This window comes from Sphaeramia orbicularis, chromosome 5 (genome assembly GCF_902148855.1).
Source record: "Sphaeramia orbicularis chromosome 5, fSphaOr1.1, whole genome shotgun sequence".
Taxonomy (NCBI): Eukaryota; Metazoa; Chordata; class Actinopteri; order Kurtiformes; family Apogonidae; genus Sphaeramia; species Sphaeramia orbicularis.
The window spans coordinates 32,741,660-32,759,377 of record NC_043961.1 but is presented as its reverse complement, the minus strand read 5'-3'; the positions used below and the strand labels follow the sequence as shown (position 1 = coordinate 32,759,377).

The following is a 17,718-nucleotide window of genomic DNA, read 5'->3' as shown; positions in this document are numbered from 1 at the left end:
TGTTCTTGGCTTTGAGGAATCTAAGTGATTTTGTGATGTTGTTTTTGTCATGAATATCTCATTACGAGTGTTATCAGCTCACAGAGATATTAAATATTGTAAATCAAAGTGTGAAGTGTAAATTTTAGACATCATCTTTAGACCTAGCGTGCCATATGCTACTGCCAAATTGTGTCTTGAATTAATGTTTTTTTAATTAATATGTAAAAATGTATGTTGGTCAGCTGTAGACTGTTCTTTTTTACATCAGTTATTTCTTGAGGAAAAAAAAAAGTGATTTTTGCTTTGCGGTTGTTGTTTTGAAAAATATATAATGAACTGTGTCCAGTAAACATTACTTAGTGAGGCTACTAAAGAGGCTGTTATAGCGGTATCATGTGCATTGCTCCTCATGGTTTATTTATCGTTTCTAAATTCAGCCTTCAAGTATTGATTAGAGTCTAACATCAAAGAGCATTTAAAGAGGAAGGGAGGAGGTCTGACTGCTTGTATGGCCGCAGGCAGGTTTCAAGAGCCTGTTTGGAAGTGATGCATGCAAAGTCCTAGTGCAGGTGGTATTATTTATGGCCAATATCGAGTCATTTGACTAGTGAGCTGCAGGTTAGGTATTTTTCATCAGCAACAAGCAAATATTTCTACTGCTGCACATTTTTTCAGCTGTAAGATTCCATACGTGTAACACATTTGCAGGAGCATACTTAGCATTTTTTTTCTTGACATATTTGGTTTGACAGTCTCTTTTCTTAATAACCTTTCTGAAGCCATTACAGTGTATGTTTTCAGCACAGGGGGCATGGCAGTGATCGAGTCAGTAGGTTGGAAAGGCAGGTATCGCGTCATCTACCTGTGGAGTTCACACAGCACTATATGCAACACCGGTAATCAACCGTCACATTCATGAACGTCAGTAATGTGTGAGGAGTGTAACGTATCCACCAGAGGCAGCAGAATTTATTTGTGAATCAATAACTAGACAATTCACGCAGGCCTGTACACCGTGTCCAGAGGAATGACCTCACAAGCTCTTAGCACTTAAGCAATCCAGTTGCCACATATTGAAATTTGAAAACCTCACTTTCCACAGTAAATTTTCCCTGGCAGTCAGCGCTGTTATATACGGCACATCACTGACACGTTGTCTGGAGACATGTGCATCAGCTCCGCAAAGGATGTAATGTGTTACCTCACATTGTTGTCTGTCCATCTGTCTGCTTGCCTGTCTTGTCAGTAGGATTACCCAAAAATACTGCACTAATTTTCATGAAGTGTGGTGAAGTGATGGGCTATCAATGTTACCTTAAATTTTGGAGTTGACACTTGATAAGGATTGATAAGGGAGAGACTTGGATTGTTTTACATCTTCTTTAAGCATCAACAAGAGCTCCAGTCTAATGTAGGTTAAATTAGAAAACAAGAACATAAATTCAATAATACGTTCACATTCCATTTGACATAACTTGCATTATCTTCATTAAATTTTCATGTGAATTGCATTAGCACTAAAACCTACTTGCTACCAAGTTCCAGTACAGCCAAAGAATTGATTCTGAATGTAATCCAGATGGGCAGACCAAGGAGTTACTTACCAACAGATATACCTTCTTATAGGTATGGGTGGACGTAACTAAAAATAAAACTCTCCAGTGGTACCAACTGAGCTATGACCTTGTTATCATGATAAGAGTCGGTTACACCCAACCAGTAACACCAACTGATAAACAGTAAAGTCAGAAGTTGTGGTATATTGAGATTTAATGATACAGTGAATGAGGAAACTGGAATTTGGGCTTTGTTAGAGGTCTGTGCCCTCTCACTGTTGCATTCTGAAAGGACTAACATACAGGATGGCTGGTTTGAATAGAGGTCTTGAGCCTTGAATTTATTTAATCCCGTAATGGTTTTCATCAAAGTCTCTGATGCACTCAATCAGTGAGCGCTCAGGTTATTTAATGCACTTAATTCACTGTACTACCAGTGGCCTAGAAGCATATTTGACAATTTACAATTTAGATTTATAGTATAATTTTACAATATTCAAAGGGAGCATGTCTACTCTAGCTTCAGCCTTTACGTTAGTGAGTGAGTTAAATATTGAGTTTACTGTAGGAAGTCAAGGAGTTTTAATTCATAAGGGTCAGTTTTCTGAGACAATAGAACAATAGTTCTTTACTGGCTTTTTATGACTAGAGAATAAATGTCAGGATGTGTGATTTTTTTTCTATTCATGGAAGACTAAATACATTGGAGACTTTCTTCTAAACCAGGGGTGTCAAACTCATTTTAGTTCAGGGGCCATATTAAGTCAAATTTGATCTGAAGTGGGCCGGACCAGTGAAATAATAACATAATATATATAAATAATGTCAACTCCAAATTTCTTATATGTTTTAGAGTGAAAAAGTAAAATTATGTGATAAAAATGTTTTTCATCTACCAACTATCCTTTAAAACAATGTGAATAACCTGAACAAACTTAAGTTTCTTACAAAAACGAAGTGCAATTTCACAATATTAGGTCTCATTACAATTTACAGATTACAGTGGATCAACAAATACACAAAACATTTAATAACAGGCAGAATATTGGTAAACTTTCACGTCAGACATTTCAAAATGTTCGTATTTGTTCAGGTTATTCGTGTTTTTTTTGTGAAATGATAATTTGTTTTACTGTAAATACAGTAAAATGACATGAAAATGTTTACATTTACAAAGAGGAAAAATGTGGAGTTGTGAGTTTTTATAGGTTATTATGATAGTATTTTACTGATCCAACCCCCTTGAGATTAAGTTGGTCTGTATGTGGAACCTGAACTAAAACGATTAATATTTTAAGTGTCATTTTTGCATTTCACAAATTCATCCCACGGGCCAGACTGGACCCTTTGGCGGGCCGGATTTGGCCCCCGGGCCGCATGTTTGATACCTCTGTTCCAAACCTTTTCGTCCACATACTCCAAGTGTCAAACTGTGATGTTTCATGTACTGTGTACCTTATATCCAGTAAAAAGCTGAGATACTGTGTAAGACATAACATGTGCACTACTTGGATCCCGGCGCCTCTGCCTCTCATGCTATTGCAGCATAAGTAACATGAATCTATACAATATACTTTTTTAAGAGGAGAAATACTGCAGGCGGAGTGCAGGCACCTGAACTTTGAATGGATTGAAAGTTGGTGACACATTTGGTTTTGATTATAATGAGATGGCCCTTTCCACATTTCTCCACATAACTTTGGAGAATAGACTGCAGAGCAAGTGTGGCATAATGAGAAAGTCAAGTACGCCTTCTTTGCCCTTCCTCCCATTCTACTCGTTTTGTTGTTCAGGTTCCCTAATGAAACACAAACAAAAGTGTTTCTGCTTGGGAGGAGGTCCAAGGCCATAATGCTCACAATGCCAGAAAATATGTGTGTGTGTGTGTGTGTGTGTGTGTGTGTGTGTGTGTATGTATGTGTGTTTTAGTCACTGTTTTTTTCTGGATTTGTTTAAAAGTTAGTTTTGAGTTTGTGTCACTTCACTATCCCTTCCTGTCTCTGTGTCTCACTACGAAGTTGTATTTTAGGCTTTCAGCCCCCTGCATGCCATTGACAAAACCATCTCGGCTCTGTTGAATGTGCAGTCGTATTTCCTGTCAATTAACATGATGAACAAAGAACCAGACAGGGCTTGACATGCACACAGACATGTTCATACACGCACAAGAATAACATTATATAGACGAGCTGTCATGGTGTATTTTCAAATTAGTTATTGTAATTTTTTTGTCCACTTTTATTCTTACATGGCTTGCTCAAGGAACAATTTATTTGTAGACTAATTTTAATGTAACATGGCTACATTTCTTTGACCCAAGGGTGCTGATATCTTCTTTGCTGAAACTGCTTATTTGCTTTCAGCTGTGTAGGCCTAAATATCTGCATTGGGATTTGACTGTTTTTATTATTTCTAAGCCTGATCTTTTAGCCCTAAGGTTTGGCTCCCTGTGTGCCATAGCTTTGGCTGATCTTGGCACTTTCCCTGTTCCCAAGGTCTGTAGTGTGACTTGAACACTTCCGGGGGTATCTAGCCACATCACCCACTTCCAGACAGAATGAGAAACACATGCGTGCGCCATATCAGGCAACGCTCAGTCCATTTTCTTTGCACTTCTGCTTCACTGAGAAGCCCAGACCTTATTTTTTACCACTGTGACCTGAAATAAAATATATGTTAACTGAAAAGATTGGTTGATATTCGTATATGGATTGGAAGACATATTTATGAGTACCCAAAATTACAAAGAAAGCTGTGTACATATTTATTATTCTCATTTTTAATAAATCTAATGTCATTCTTGCACTATTTGTGAACTCTTGAATGACTGCACATAAGGGATTTTGGTGTGTTTGACATGAAGGTAGGAGTTTTCAATGACTAAAATGAAGAGCTACACAGATGTCCTTACATTGACAGTTGACTATATCATTGCACATGAATTTCTATGGACAGCAGCTGTCTGCTCATGTACATTTATTCCACATATACCATACATAGCAATTCAGTACCAACAGGCTACCCTTCATACACTCATGGTAAATACAGTATAAATTCAGACAGAATAATATAAGTTGCTTAGACTGTAGTTTGCCTAATTAGTACATTTAATTATGCTTTCTGTCTCCCTCTAATTAAAGCCTAGCAGGGGGAAAAAATGGGGATGGGTAAAGTGAGTGTGCTGTTCTCTTCACTGACGTGCCACTGTATATATAATTCTGAATGTAAAGCAGGTTGATACTGAGGCAGCAAGATGGCACTGACTTGCTGAAAATAATCCACTTTATAGTCAAACATTTTGGCATATTGCCTTTATTAGGCTTAGCGAGGTCAGGTGTTAAGAGAAAGTGCTTGTGACTTATTTTGCAAAATGCTTGTGAAGTGAAAGTGTTAATGGAACCTTTTTCTTTATTAATAGGTTAAAATAACACAACCACTTCTTTTTCTGGGAGGTTTGATGTCTTTGTTTGAGCCTGTATCCGATGGTCCAGAGTAGAGATCAGACAGGAAACAAGGGCAGAGACAAAGAATGCCATTCAGCAAAGGTCATTTTGGTTTTGGCTGCAATGAGGATTTTGTGTCGTTTCCAATTGTTTTTTGAGTCCGTTGTATTGAGCTTTATGCTAAGCTAACTGCTGATGGATAGATATGACACTGTTACCAGCCGCCTTGTTTAACTCTGCAACAAAGCAAGATGTTGTGTTTCCATGAATGCTACATTTTTCCTCTTTAAACTTTAAAGAATGACCAAAAAACAGGTTTGCACCTACTTTTGTTACTTAATTTTTCTGTTCAAATATATGTCAGGGCTTGTGCAGCTGAAATTAGAAACCAGTGGGGAGTCTGAAGATGCTAAAATCTGCACATTCAATTGTCACTAGAACGTGGTATTTGAAACAATAATAACAAAGTGGATTAAATGGAAGGGGAAAATGGATCTACTGAAGTCTTAACTTTTTCCCTGTGATGCTGTTTTCCTCAGTTTCTCAGAAATCACATTATCTCGGTTGAGTCCATATTTTCTGGTTTATTTTTGATACATTATAAAATCAGTTCAGAATTAATTGCAGTAAGTGATAACTTGATTTGAAAGAAGAAAACCAAAGAAAAAAAAAAAGACATCTCCAGCCTACAATTTATTGCTCAGAATAATACACTAATGCCTATGCATCATTTCCAGCTGCATTTTATTTATTTTTTTATTTAGGGTTGCCACCTTAAATATATTATCATCCTGCCACCACTCTTTGTTCCCCTAAATTATTGTTGTACATTAGGAGGCATGTTGTAGTTTATTCTGTTTTATACATTCCACTTTCTGGACGTCACTTTTCTGATGCCAACACAGGTGATGAGATTGATAGTTTAACTCTAGCCCCCAATGACTAATGCAAGTTAAATGCTCCTGTGGTTGTTGTTAGGCTGCTGTTTTTCAAGGGCTCTCAGGGGTTCTTGCCTTGTTGTTGAGTGCAATATTATGGAACAAATAGCAGGGCTTAATGGAGGAGTAGATGATTTAACTGCCCTTAGGGCAGTGAAAAAGGAACTTATTTTGTATTCTTCAATATTACACAAGGTGCTATTCTGTAGGTTTTTGATGCATTTTATTTTTTCTCAGTCTCTCAATAACACTGAAAAGTAAGACATGGTTTCACAGTTTCTAAAGGTATGAAATACCTTTTAGCCAAAGTTGCCTGTATGTATCGTCACATTTAAACTGGTGGTTAACCTACAAAATTGTAATTCACTTGTGTCTTTCCTATTTACAATTTGTGAATGTTTGAGTGCAGTCCTCAGTCTCCTTCAGGCCCAGCTCTGACTGCGTTGTCTGCTTTGCTCTATCAGAGATGCTGTGGCTTTAATCCTGTGCCCACAGGGGACGGCTGACATGGATGAGTGTAAACTGTTGACATGGTGCTGTCTCCTATGCTCCCTGATCAAAGACAGTGCAGCCCTCCTGTTTCACAACCTGCCTTCAAATATGCTCCAAGTCTCAGCCACAGTGACTCCCTCCCTCTCTATTTCACACTTTTTTTAACCCATTTCTCCATAGTGAGCTGATACATCTGATAATAACAAAGCAGCCAATTATGACTTTACCCATGTAGCCTGTGTGACCTCCCTCCAAGCAGCGAATTTGATTTGGAAAACACTATGTATGTGGCTCATACCATAATTGAGACAATTTTTAGAAAAAGTAACGTGCAAAGGAAGACTTGGTTTGATGTAGTGCTTAGTTTAATTAATCCTTGGTAATGATGCAACTATTCGTAAGAGCTGAGCTTTTCTTGAGTAGTTAGATATGTGTGTGTGTGTGCGCGCGCTATATGTATTGAGAGACTGATCAAGCAACCTACCACTCCAGGATTCCCAGGAGTTTTAACGCTTAACTTAACCCTTTCTTAGCTTGTTATGCTCATTAGCACCTCATGACAATGCTAACAGTTGTGACACAGAGTAGTTATCATAATACAGAGACATATTGGAACGGAAAGGAAGAACTGGTTTTAAGTTGCTGAACCATTATCAGTAAAGGAATTGATAAACTATCAGATGGATAAGCCTAATTGTGGTGTGAATAAAGTCTTCAGCTCCCATCCCTACATCCTGAGACTCATGTGCCTCTTGTCACATTGTGTACTTTAATGTGAGGGAAAAAAATAGCCCTGAGGCAAATCCACAAAAAACACAGCCTGTATCTGTTTTAGGGCTGCAGAATTTAGGAATAATCAATAAAGGCTTTGTCTGCTCTTGTGTTTCCCTTTGTATGAATGTGTATAATTAAAGACAGAAGATGTAGCCTGTGCTCTAAAACACTGAGGCCTTGTCCACTTTCACTGTGTTGATCAAATGCAATTATAGTTTTCTATTTCCAAACTCGGGATCGACCAGATGCACCAGTCTTGTGTGATCCTTATTTAAAACAAACTGAAACAGCTCAGTTTTGCTAAAAAATTACAGAATCTAGGAAAAAAATTATTCTGTAATTTTTTAGTGTTGATCCTACAATCTGTGGTTGAGTTTGGATGTTAAAATGAGTAGGTGAAAGGGATTTTCTTTTTTCTTTTTCTTTTTTTCCCTTTTTTTGAGGGTTGGGGGGTTGATTTAGGCAGTAGTACAAATTTGTGATATTGTATTTGCTTGCAAAATACCGTAGGCGTCTTTGAATCCTTTGAATGCTGTTCCTCACAGCAGACTGCACAACAGAATTTCTCTTTTTCATTTTACTGCCTTTTGCTCCCATCTCTCACAGATGTTACATTTTTGACATCCAGTGTAATACATAAATATTAATGTATTATTTTTTTTACCACAGTGCTGAAATAGTGGTTTAGATATTGCAACCTTAGCATTGAAGTGTTCTTACTAGTAGAGGTGCTTGCAAGACAAGGAGAATTAATTGATTTTGAAGTGCTTTTGTTAGTTTTAGCGCACTTTGGGTGCAAAATTATATTCTGTGCCAAGATGGACTGTTTTTTGAGAGATCCGTGGAGTGTCAATACATCAACAACCGTATTGAGTGTTGTTTCAGTGAAAAGTGGATCTAAATAGAATCAGAAATCAGAAGCACTATTGCAGCAGGTGCAAGGGATTTCTGTTTTTATTTCAGGTTTGGCAGTTGTTCCTCTCTGGTTGCTGGTTTATTTGACTTTTTCCTGCAATTGGACAGGCACAGAAACAATCTGCCTGTCCAATTGTTTGCATCCGTCTAGCAACAGGAAACCAATATTAGCTGATATTGCTTAAAGCAACAGAGGAGCACTCTTGTCTTACTCGTGCAGCCAATTGAAGATGGTTTCAGCTAGACATGTTTTTTCCTCCTCTGGCACAGACTGCATCTGATGGAGAGCTTATTTTTACCAGTACATTGAATTATAAGTACGGGACTACATATGCTCATGGGAATATGCATTCTCAAGGAAAATTAGTGCCTCCAACATTTGCTGATATTCTGCTGCAATTTTTTTTGGGCAGTTTAGCTTTTAAAAGAGACATTGTCGCGCTATTGTAGATAGGCTCTCTCTACGTTTTTCCAAATGTTTCCACATGCAAGCTTCGCAGGCAAGCTGCTGGAACATTTTTATATTTGTACATGTACTACCAACACACTGACCAGCCAGTCCATTTAGGTGTTTTTTTTTCCCGGACCAGATGCTGCTGTAAAGGACTTGACTGATGGTAACTTTAGAGCACAGCAGAAGGAATCATAGGGTCTGTAGGAGAGGGTTCCTCTTGTTCTCCACAGATCTCTGATAGTGATGATTATTACCACCCATTACGGCAATGTGTCAAATGATGGCACCTGGGCTGAAAGCAAGGGATTGTATTTGGTACAAATAGTCACAACAGCTCTGCCTCTTTTTTCACTGGCTCAGTATTAAGGGATAGGAAGTTTAGCAAACTGTCCCTTTTTATCCACATGCGTATTTGTCAAATAACAAAGTTAATCTTGTTCAATTTTAGTATGGTCTCCATCATCTGCTGAAAGGTCCATCTGAAAGAAAGTGCTGCAAGTGCAATTTCAGAGATGATTTGAGTGTCTGTCAGGATGTTTTTATTAAATCAAAGTGTAGGGTTAGCTGTAATTTCTGTAATCTGTAATTCCAGGTGTTTATCTTCCTTTTTATTTACGAAAGCATTGCACTTACAACCCTGACAGGACACTGATATTGGACAATTCTGCAAAGCTTGCTGTTTGAATATTCAGTTCCTCTCCAACATGTTCTTTAACTCCCCCCCACGCAGTAGAGTTTCTGACCTATATCTCTGCTTCCACAGTTGCTTTGGATGGCCAGCCTCAACACGCCAGAGACGGACATCATGAAAGCAGAGGCGTAATGAGGGAGAGGAGGGCAGCCGGTGACCCATACTGGTCCTATTCAGGTGAGCTCTCGTGTGTGTACGCTGGAGTGTGTTTTTTTTTTTTTTGTCTTCATCTTCTGCTTTTTTTGTCTTGTTTATTATTTTAAATCTGCAGTTGAAATATTGCACTGTGCAAAGTGATTTGTTTTTTCGGATTGTTTTGGAGCCAATTGTGATCAACCACAAATAACTAGCTGGCTCCATCAGAAATGTATTAACCAAATAAGGATCAGACAAGAATGTCAACACATGGCACAAGGATGATGAAACATGTTGCTGTTTGTTTGTTTTCCAGCACACTTACACTGATTTGTATTAATGATTGGCATCAGAAGTACAGCGGGCCTTTCTGTGAAAACGCTCGATTTGTTGTTTAAATTCCTTCCTCCATTATTGATAATATACATGCTTTTAATGCCGAGTAAGTGCTTTGGGCTTGCCTCCTCGTCTAATTTCTCTCAGCCATCTACCTCAACAAATTGGACAGATGGATGGATCTGGCAGACCAAAGTTAACGTGCAGATGCAAGCTCTAATGGATGATTCATTATGTGCACTTTTATGCTTGTAAATATTCAGAGTACTATTAGTTTGCCTATGTGTAATTGAGCTGCAAACTTTGAGTGTATTTTTCCAGCGAATGAGGCAAATGGATGTTGAAATCTTTTTTTTTTTTCTTTTTTGACACCATGGAGGGGCAGCAGCTAACTTGCAAGAACTTGAAAGTTGTTTATTTCAAGATCCTAAAGGAGCCCACTCAGCAAAACATACATATTTTGTTAATATGATATGTCAGAGTAGGTTTAGTTAAAAATGCTGTTAACATTTTAATTAGCATCTATATCGAGATGACACCATCAACATTCTGATATTTTCAAAATATGGCTAGGATAATCTTGATATTTCAGATACTATGTGTATCTTATGTATATGCACAAACATATTTTTTCTTATGGATAAGAGCTCTGATGAGAATAAATGTTATGTTAGAGAGCTGCTTCACATTCAGGAATACACATTTGCAGTGGCGGAGACACTAGTGTAAACACACTCCACTACTGGCCATTGAGCAGCTCCAGTGGGAAATGGGGGTTATGTGCTTTGATCGAGGGCACCTCACTGGAAGAGCTCAGGAAGGGAGGAGCACTGAGTAAAATTATATTTACAGGTTCCAAGGTCCAGAAACACCACTTACAAAATAACTAACTCGCTTCTCCTGGAGTGTGTTGCAGCTCTGAAAATTATTATACCGATGGGATGTTTTATGTTCAGTATGGCTGTAATTACACCTTTTTAGTGTTAAAAAAATTCCAAATCATTGTAAAAATGATTGAGCTCTACTCACTATGGACTGAAGTTTGTTTGGTATTCATGTCATTCCTGATCGTGGTCTTCATCTCTCGCAGTTGTCCAGCAGAGCCACTGAAAGTGTGTTTGCTTTGACTATTCCAGCATGATTGCTTTTTCACTATCTATGAGGTGTGTGAAGCCCATTATGGGATTTGTAATAGCCTCAAATGTGGCCTTGTTTTCTGAACAATTAAATATACTCATGAGTGACTTCTGCTGAGATGGTAACCTCCTCTCAATCAGTTGGATAATAGATGAGTGGAGTGGCACTCAGCTGTATTTGTCCTTGGTTTATATATATATATATGTGTGTGTGTGTGTGTATATATATATATATATATATATATATATATATGTATATGTGTGTGTATATATATTTGTGTGTGTGTGTATATATATATATATATTTGTGTGTATATATATATGTATATATATATGTATATATATGTATGTGTGTGTATATATATATGTATATATATGTATATATATGTATGTATGTATGTATGTATGTATGTATGTGTTTTTATATATATGTATATATAGAGTAACATTTTAATGGATTTGTTTTTGAAGTGAGGTAGTCTACCTTTACTATAAACCAGGTATTAATGTAGCAATGTAATATTTCTGTTTTGTATTTCATCTTTATTGAGCACTGTATTGAAGTTGCAGTTCAGCTCTTTAACCTGTGTTGGTGATTTTTCTTTTAATTCCTGCTGGATTTGCCAAGAATAAACTAGGATCTGACCTTTAAATATAAAAAAACATTGGCTTTTCAAAATTTTGTTTCACAGTTACGATATTAGGCTTAGCACATTTTTTGCTCACATAAGTTACATAATAGCTGCAGGCTGTTATAACACATTTGTCTGGCATTCATGTAATATAATGTGCATTACCACATCCATGCAAATGTAAGAGGCATACTGGTAAATTTAAGAAGATAAGATCTCTAGTGTTTAAAAAACAAACAAACTTTGATGTGGGAAGGGCAGGCAGAAAATGAAGAGTGTATTAAGTTGAGGTTTGTGTAAGGGTTGGTACTAGACATCATTTAAGGTCTGTGCAGAGCACACATTCCTACCAGTCGAGGCAGCTGGCTGATTGTACTGAGAAAAAGAGAAGCATTGAGGGAACACAGAAATGTCTATTGCTTTGGAAAGGTAATTAGTGGCCAAGGCTGTGAATGGGGGACAGACAAGCGTGCCTTAGCAGCTAAATGGTTATTAAGGGCATTTGCTCTGTGCAAGTGAGTGTAAAAGAAATGCAATGCTCACATTTGTGGCCTGAAGCTAGAAGGTGCTAGTGCAAGACAGGCTTAAACTCTACGAGCCACATACAGATGTTACAGAAGAAAATCCCACCCGTTATTTGATGCAGACTTTTTGTGCATTGGACAATAGAAGGAGCTGTTGGCATAATGGGAAAAATGATCAGTTGTAGAAACTGGAACAAAAGCAAATGAATTCGTGTCACAGTGTAAATCTTTAATTTAGGCCTAATTCTCAAGTAATTTTTTTTTTTTTTTTTGGCAAAACTTTTAATGTTCACAGTTTATTATATTTAGATGTAATTGGTTTAGTCTTTGCATTATGCAGTGATATTTTTCTTTTATTGCAGTGATATTAATGTTGTCAGTATCAAAATAGGTGCAGTGCTTCTAATCATACGCCATTGTATTTTAAACAGTAGTCTAGTCCAGTGTAGAATATGGCACTCATTTCACTGAGGGCTCTTATCAGTCCATGACATGACACTTTCATGTGTGCTTTGGTTATGAACCTCAATGTAAGAGGCTTTGAAACCCACACCCTGAAATTTGATTAAAGGTTATTTAAGGCATACCGTGCATGTGTGTGTGGAGACATTTTTCATAAGAGGGATGATATCATACTCACCATAAGACTCCCACAGGAACAGGGCTATGCATCATTTTTCCCCTTTTTATATCTCTGCAGGTTTTCACGTCCTCTCTGTTAGTTCCTCTGGCTTCCTATATCAGTAGTTTTATGTTTTAGCTAATATAGGCAGTAGTTTACTTTTGATTGCACTCTGTTGATTTATTGTTCTAGTTTAATTACAGCACAACAGTTGGACTATCTTAATGTGCATTTGCAAAGGCATTATGCCTGATCCCCTCTAACACTGTGTAGAATGAATGAGAAAAAGGCAAAGAAATCAAGGTTAGACATATAAAACTATATGTAGATCTAAACCCAAAGATTACCAGCTAATGTTGTCACTTCCCTAATTCAGCTCTGCATAATGAAAATAATGCTCTTACTGCCCATAGTCTGAGAAATTTGCTTGTTGGGTAAAGATCAAATGACTGCACACTAGAAGAAAATAAAACTGCTCATATCCATATCCTGTGTATCCATTTGATGCACTGAGCGTCAAATGAATACACATCTCCTCCTGTCTGTTTTAGCAGTAGTCATGTATGTTTGGATGCAGCCCAGTCTGACAAGCTGGAGCAGCTACAGAAAAATCCTATGATTGTCTGATTCATGTGGATTGTATATTTTCCTCTTAGCCTGTTTTATTCCACTTCACTGAGGTTGCCGTGATCATTAGCAATCTTTCCACTCATGTCTCACATAATGAAGTGAATGAAGTGTCATTTTCAATCAATTGCTGTGTTGATCCAACTTAATTAGTACTTTAGAGGATACAAAGCAGGACTGGGTATCTCACTGTTGTTGATTGATAGGGTTGTTTGCTTTAGCTTTGAGTTACACCTTGATCCTACTACTCTGCAGCTATTACAATTGTGTATTCAGAATTATGTTATTATTCACTTAATTTTCTAAGTACATTTGTAATTGAATACATCTTTTTCCAGATGAATTTATCAGATGTGAGAAATTATGCTCAAGCACAAATTATATTGCTTATTTTAAAAAAAAATCTACAACCCTACAGTTATTTAAAGATGTGGACTGCAACATTTGAGAGTTTTTGGGTTGATTTCCGATGTGACTGTGCTTCTTAGAAGAGTTAGTTGGGTTTGACATGTTAAACCCTATGATTCATATAACCTTAAATTGGCTAGGTGCTTGTGAAGGCTGTGCACTTTGTCTCCTGTGACTTGACACCCCCCCTGAAAAGGCTGGAGGGAAAAGAGCAATGCCATGTTGTCATGGTGCCCGACAGAAGGAGCTCTGCCTCCTGAAGGTAATGAATCGAGAGGAGGATTGGTCCCGGTAGACCTCCGCGTACGAGAAGCACTTGACTTTAAAGCAGAGCTCCCTGACTGTACGGCCTTACTGTAGGGAATGCAAGGAGGGTAAAGGATGGAGCACTCTGCACAAAGATCCAGGGACAAGCTCCTGTGGGAAAAGGCTGAAACGTCAGTCTGAGCCATTATTTCCTACAAGGATTATAGGGGCGAGTTTTACAAGAGCGCTACAGATGTTGCAATGCTTTCATTAATGAAATCCAATTTATTGTAAATTATGTTTTGCTCTTGTTTGTTTCAGACAATCACATCACACATATTAAAGCTATTATATGTGTCTTTGTACTATTACCCAATTAGTAAATCAGGTTTCAGCCCAAATGACACACTTAGAATGGCACTAAAGTTAATGCTTCTGTGGCATTAATGTGGTTGACTAGACTTAAGAAGAAGCTTTCCAGTTATTATGACATTTTGCTACATGACCATAAAAACCCCTTTGTCATTCGAAGATAATGAATCAGTCAAATTAGTTCAGAGAAGGCATGCTTATATCTATGACAAATACAGTCCCCTCTCATAGAAATGGAACTCTCCGGTATTTAAATGACCACACCTCGCTTTGATTCTTCCCACATTTGTTCGGTCTCCCAGTTTGCTGATTAGTGAAGCCATGCCTCTACCTCCCTGGCTTCTACCTGCAAAGCCGTCTCTAGTTAAGTCTCATAGTAATAAGTCTGCTCTTGCTGTGGTCTGTGCCTACCCACGAGGGGATTATTTTGATTCCTTTTTATTTTTCAGATAGTACTTATTACCAAGACAGCTCTAGGTGCTCTTGTTTCTGATGCGTCATCCACATCTATAGTTAGTTCCAATCAAGGCAAATTATTTTTTATTTCGCTACTTGAAGACTGTAACTGCTGTGTTGCCAAAATTATAATTTGGAAGGTCATTGTCTCAGCTGCCACAGTCCTTTTTCCTTCTTTACATATTTAGAAACTCATCTAAAAATGCTTTGTAAATTACTTCAGCTCCATTACTTCAACTAGATCTTTTACTGCATTAACAACATTGGAAGTCACTACAGCCAGGGCTTGTCATTTGGATATGTATCAGTCTGCAAATGTGACTCCCCCTTTTTGATATGTATGATGTCTGTTAAGTTATGACTCCTGCTATGTTTGTTTTTTGTTGGCTCCTATGGAAATTTATTCTGCAAATATTCTTTAGGCTGGGTTAAAATTAGGTATAGTTTAGTACTTTATCCATTCTAGTACTGGCCACCACTCAAGGTTTTGTGTTCTCCAAACACAAAGCTACACATACAGTTTGTCCAGCTTCCATTCCGGGGCTTAAGGATGATACACTCGACCAGGCTATTAAAAGCATCATCCAAACACTTGTATACAAAAGCTTCTTGATCTCTATAACAAGCAGCTGTCTTATTGTCTACCAGCAATCCAATTCACCTCTCTGCAAAAGCAACTTAATCACATTCTGCACCTTGACTACCTCTTATACATGATAGGAGTGCATCGTGTGTATATGTGTGAGAGAGATACAGTATTTGTGTCTCAAGTGCTGTTTTCCTTCTCCTTGCATAGATTGTCAGACCTGTTGTGTTTGTGCAGTTGTGTTAAAACCTCGGGAGGACCTTTTGAACTCCTTCTGCATTCCCTGCTGTCTTCTGTAGTGGTTCTTTCTGGACTTGATTAATTCGGTCCTCCTGGGAGAATGGAGAGCAATTCATCTATCTTACACCTGCATTTACAGTCTCACCCATTCTCTGTGATGATGGAAACTTAACACAACATCATCTATATTGCTCCAGTCTTGCTGATGTGTTGTATCAACCTGTAGTTGTACCTGCACTCATTTTGTGAGAAAATGAGAGGTGCAAGAACACTAATTATTAAAAATGAATTTTGCTGGAGCCCAAGCTGACTCATTATTCATCTTGGTTATTGCTAGCAGTTTGGATCAGCTTCTCGTGTGCCAGAATTGGTCCATTTGTCTCTGTCAGGGGCGGGCCCTTGACAGATGTGCCAATATGGCAGCTGAAGTTCTGTGCTAGGGGAGAGGCATCTTAATTCTCCATGATGTATCACGCTGGCAGCAACCAATTTAGCAAAATTGAGCTCCAAATCATCTTACTTCCCACTGCCTCTGACAATCTGTTTCCTTTCTCTAAACGAGGTAAATATATTAAGGACGAAAATAAATTAGGGATTCCAGCGCCCTGAGCTAATACTGTATCAGTGAGTTTTTGTTGGAGTTGATTGTTTGTATTGTCACACTGGAATGTCCAGAGAATATTATTGTGGGCTTCTGCCACCAGGATGTGTAAACGCCTGGCCCCGGCATGCATTAACTATGATAAATAAATTCTGAATGTTCTTAGTTTCCCTCTTTATGGCAGATAGATTTGTTAGATGGACAGGTTCGTTGTGGGAACCTAATTAATTTTATTTCAGGTGTCACATGGTGCTGATGTGCCTCGTGGCAGGATATTAGGCCTTGTTGGTGGCTTGGGTCCAACTTAATGGATGTGGACATGCTCGGCCTGCTGGGATTGCAATATTGAGGAAGTGTGAGATTGCCAGCCCACAGGTTTCCTCTCTAATGCGGTTATGCTGATGAGCTGGAATGAGCAAGCTAGCAGCTCAGCAAATTTTTAAATTCATAATCATGATGACTTACTTTGTAATGAGTACATATCCCGCCAGAGGTGAGGAGTTAACGGTAGGGGGCAAGGCCTTAATAGGGCTGTAATGGCCCAATGTTGAGGAAGTGGAATGCTTTGCTTGGATTATAAAACAATGTTTGACTGATTATTATATGTTGAGGTGCTATGAGGTATGTTGATCTAAAATAGTACTTGGAAGTGCAAGCCACTAAGTAGCAACTATATAGAAGCAATAGATGGCCTGTAGAATGGCATCACTTGATCACTGACATTTCCAGGCTTGTTAGATCGTTTTTCCTGTGCTACTATCTCTATTTTACTGAATTACACCGCTAACTATTGATTTCTGTCTGGATTCTAAATTATAAGGACACTTGCTGTGTAAACATGTGGCCATTGTTGTCCCTGCTTAGCTTGCAGAACAGCAGCAACATGGAAGAGTAATGGCTGTGAAAGGGGGTGCGCCGAGCTTAGAGAGGGCGGCTGCTCAGGGTGGTTCAGGCCTTTTCTTTTGCGCTGTGGGAATTTTTAGTTGATATGGTTTGATTTAGAAGTCTTGTAACTGATCAAAATAAGTGCATTAGTGCATAAAGTCATTTGATATGGAATTTGATGTATCATTCATTTTCTTATTTAATAGTTGCAGTGTAAAGCTAGTTAAAATCAAGTAGTAGATATAATTAGGAGTGACCTGGACCATAATCTCTCTGTAAGCTTAAAGAGTAAAATATTGATTTATAGCGATGTAGCTTCATCCACTCAAGGTAAGTAGGAGAAAGATCACTCAGGCCTGTCATCTTTTGTCTTGTAGGCTCTCATGACTCATTTAAGGGGGAGCTCATATACCTGCGAGGGGTAATAAATAATGTACATGTATCATGAAGTATTGGGGTAGAAGCTGTTTTGTGTGCTGTAAGATGTGTGATAGTCTAAAGCTGTTGTGTAATGTGCAAACATTTACTATTTCATTTTCAAAGCACAAAATAATAATAATAATAGTAATAATCCTCAGGTTGTAGTCCAGTGTTTCTCTGAAATATAAATGGATTCCTTTCTTTTTTCACCTCACTTTCTCTTTTAATATATTTTTAGCCTCAATCT

The 17,718-nt window shown here is 38.0% G+C and overlaps 1 protein-coding gene across 1 annotated transcript in view; it reads left to right on the top strand.

Moving 5' to 3' along the window:
• Positions 1-9,322: 9,322 nt before the first annotated feature.
• The window catches only part of ca16b (carbonic anhydrase XVI b), an 83,098-nt gene continuing 74,702 nt past the window's right edge, over positions 9,323-17,718 (top strand). The window contains exon 1 of the mRNA XM_030134397.1: positions 9,323-9,422. Coding sequence (XP_029990257.1) covers positions 9,377-9,422 — 46 coding nt within the window. The 5' untranslated portion in view covers positions 9,323-9,376. The remainder of the gene's footprint in view (positions 9,423-17,718) is intronic.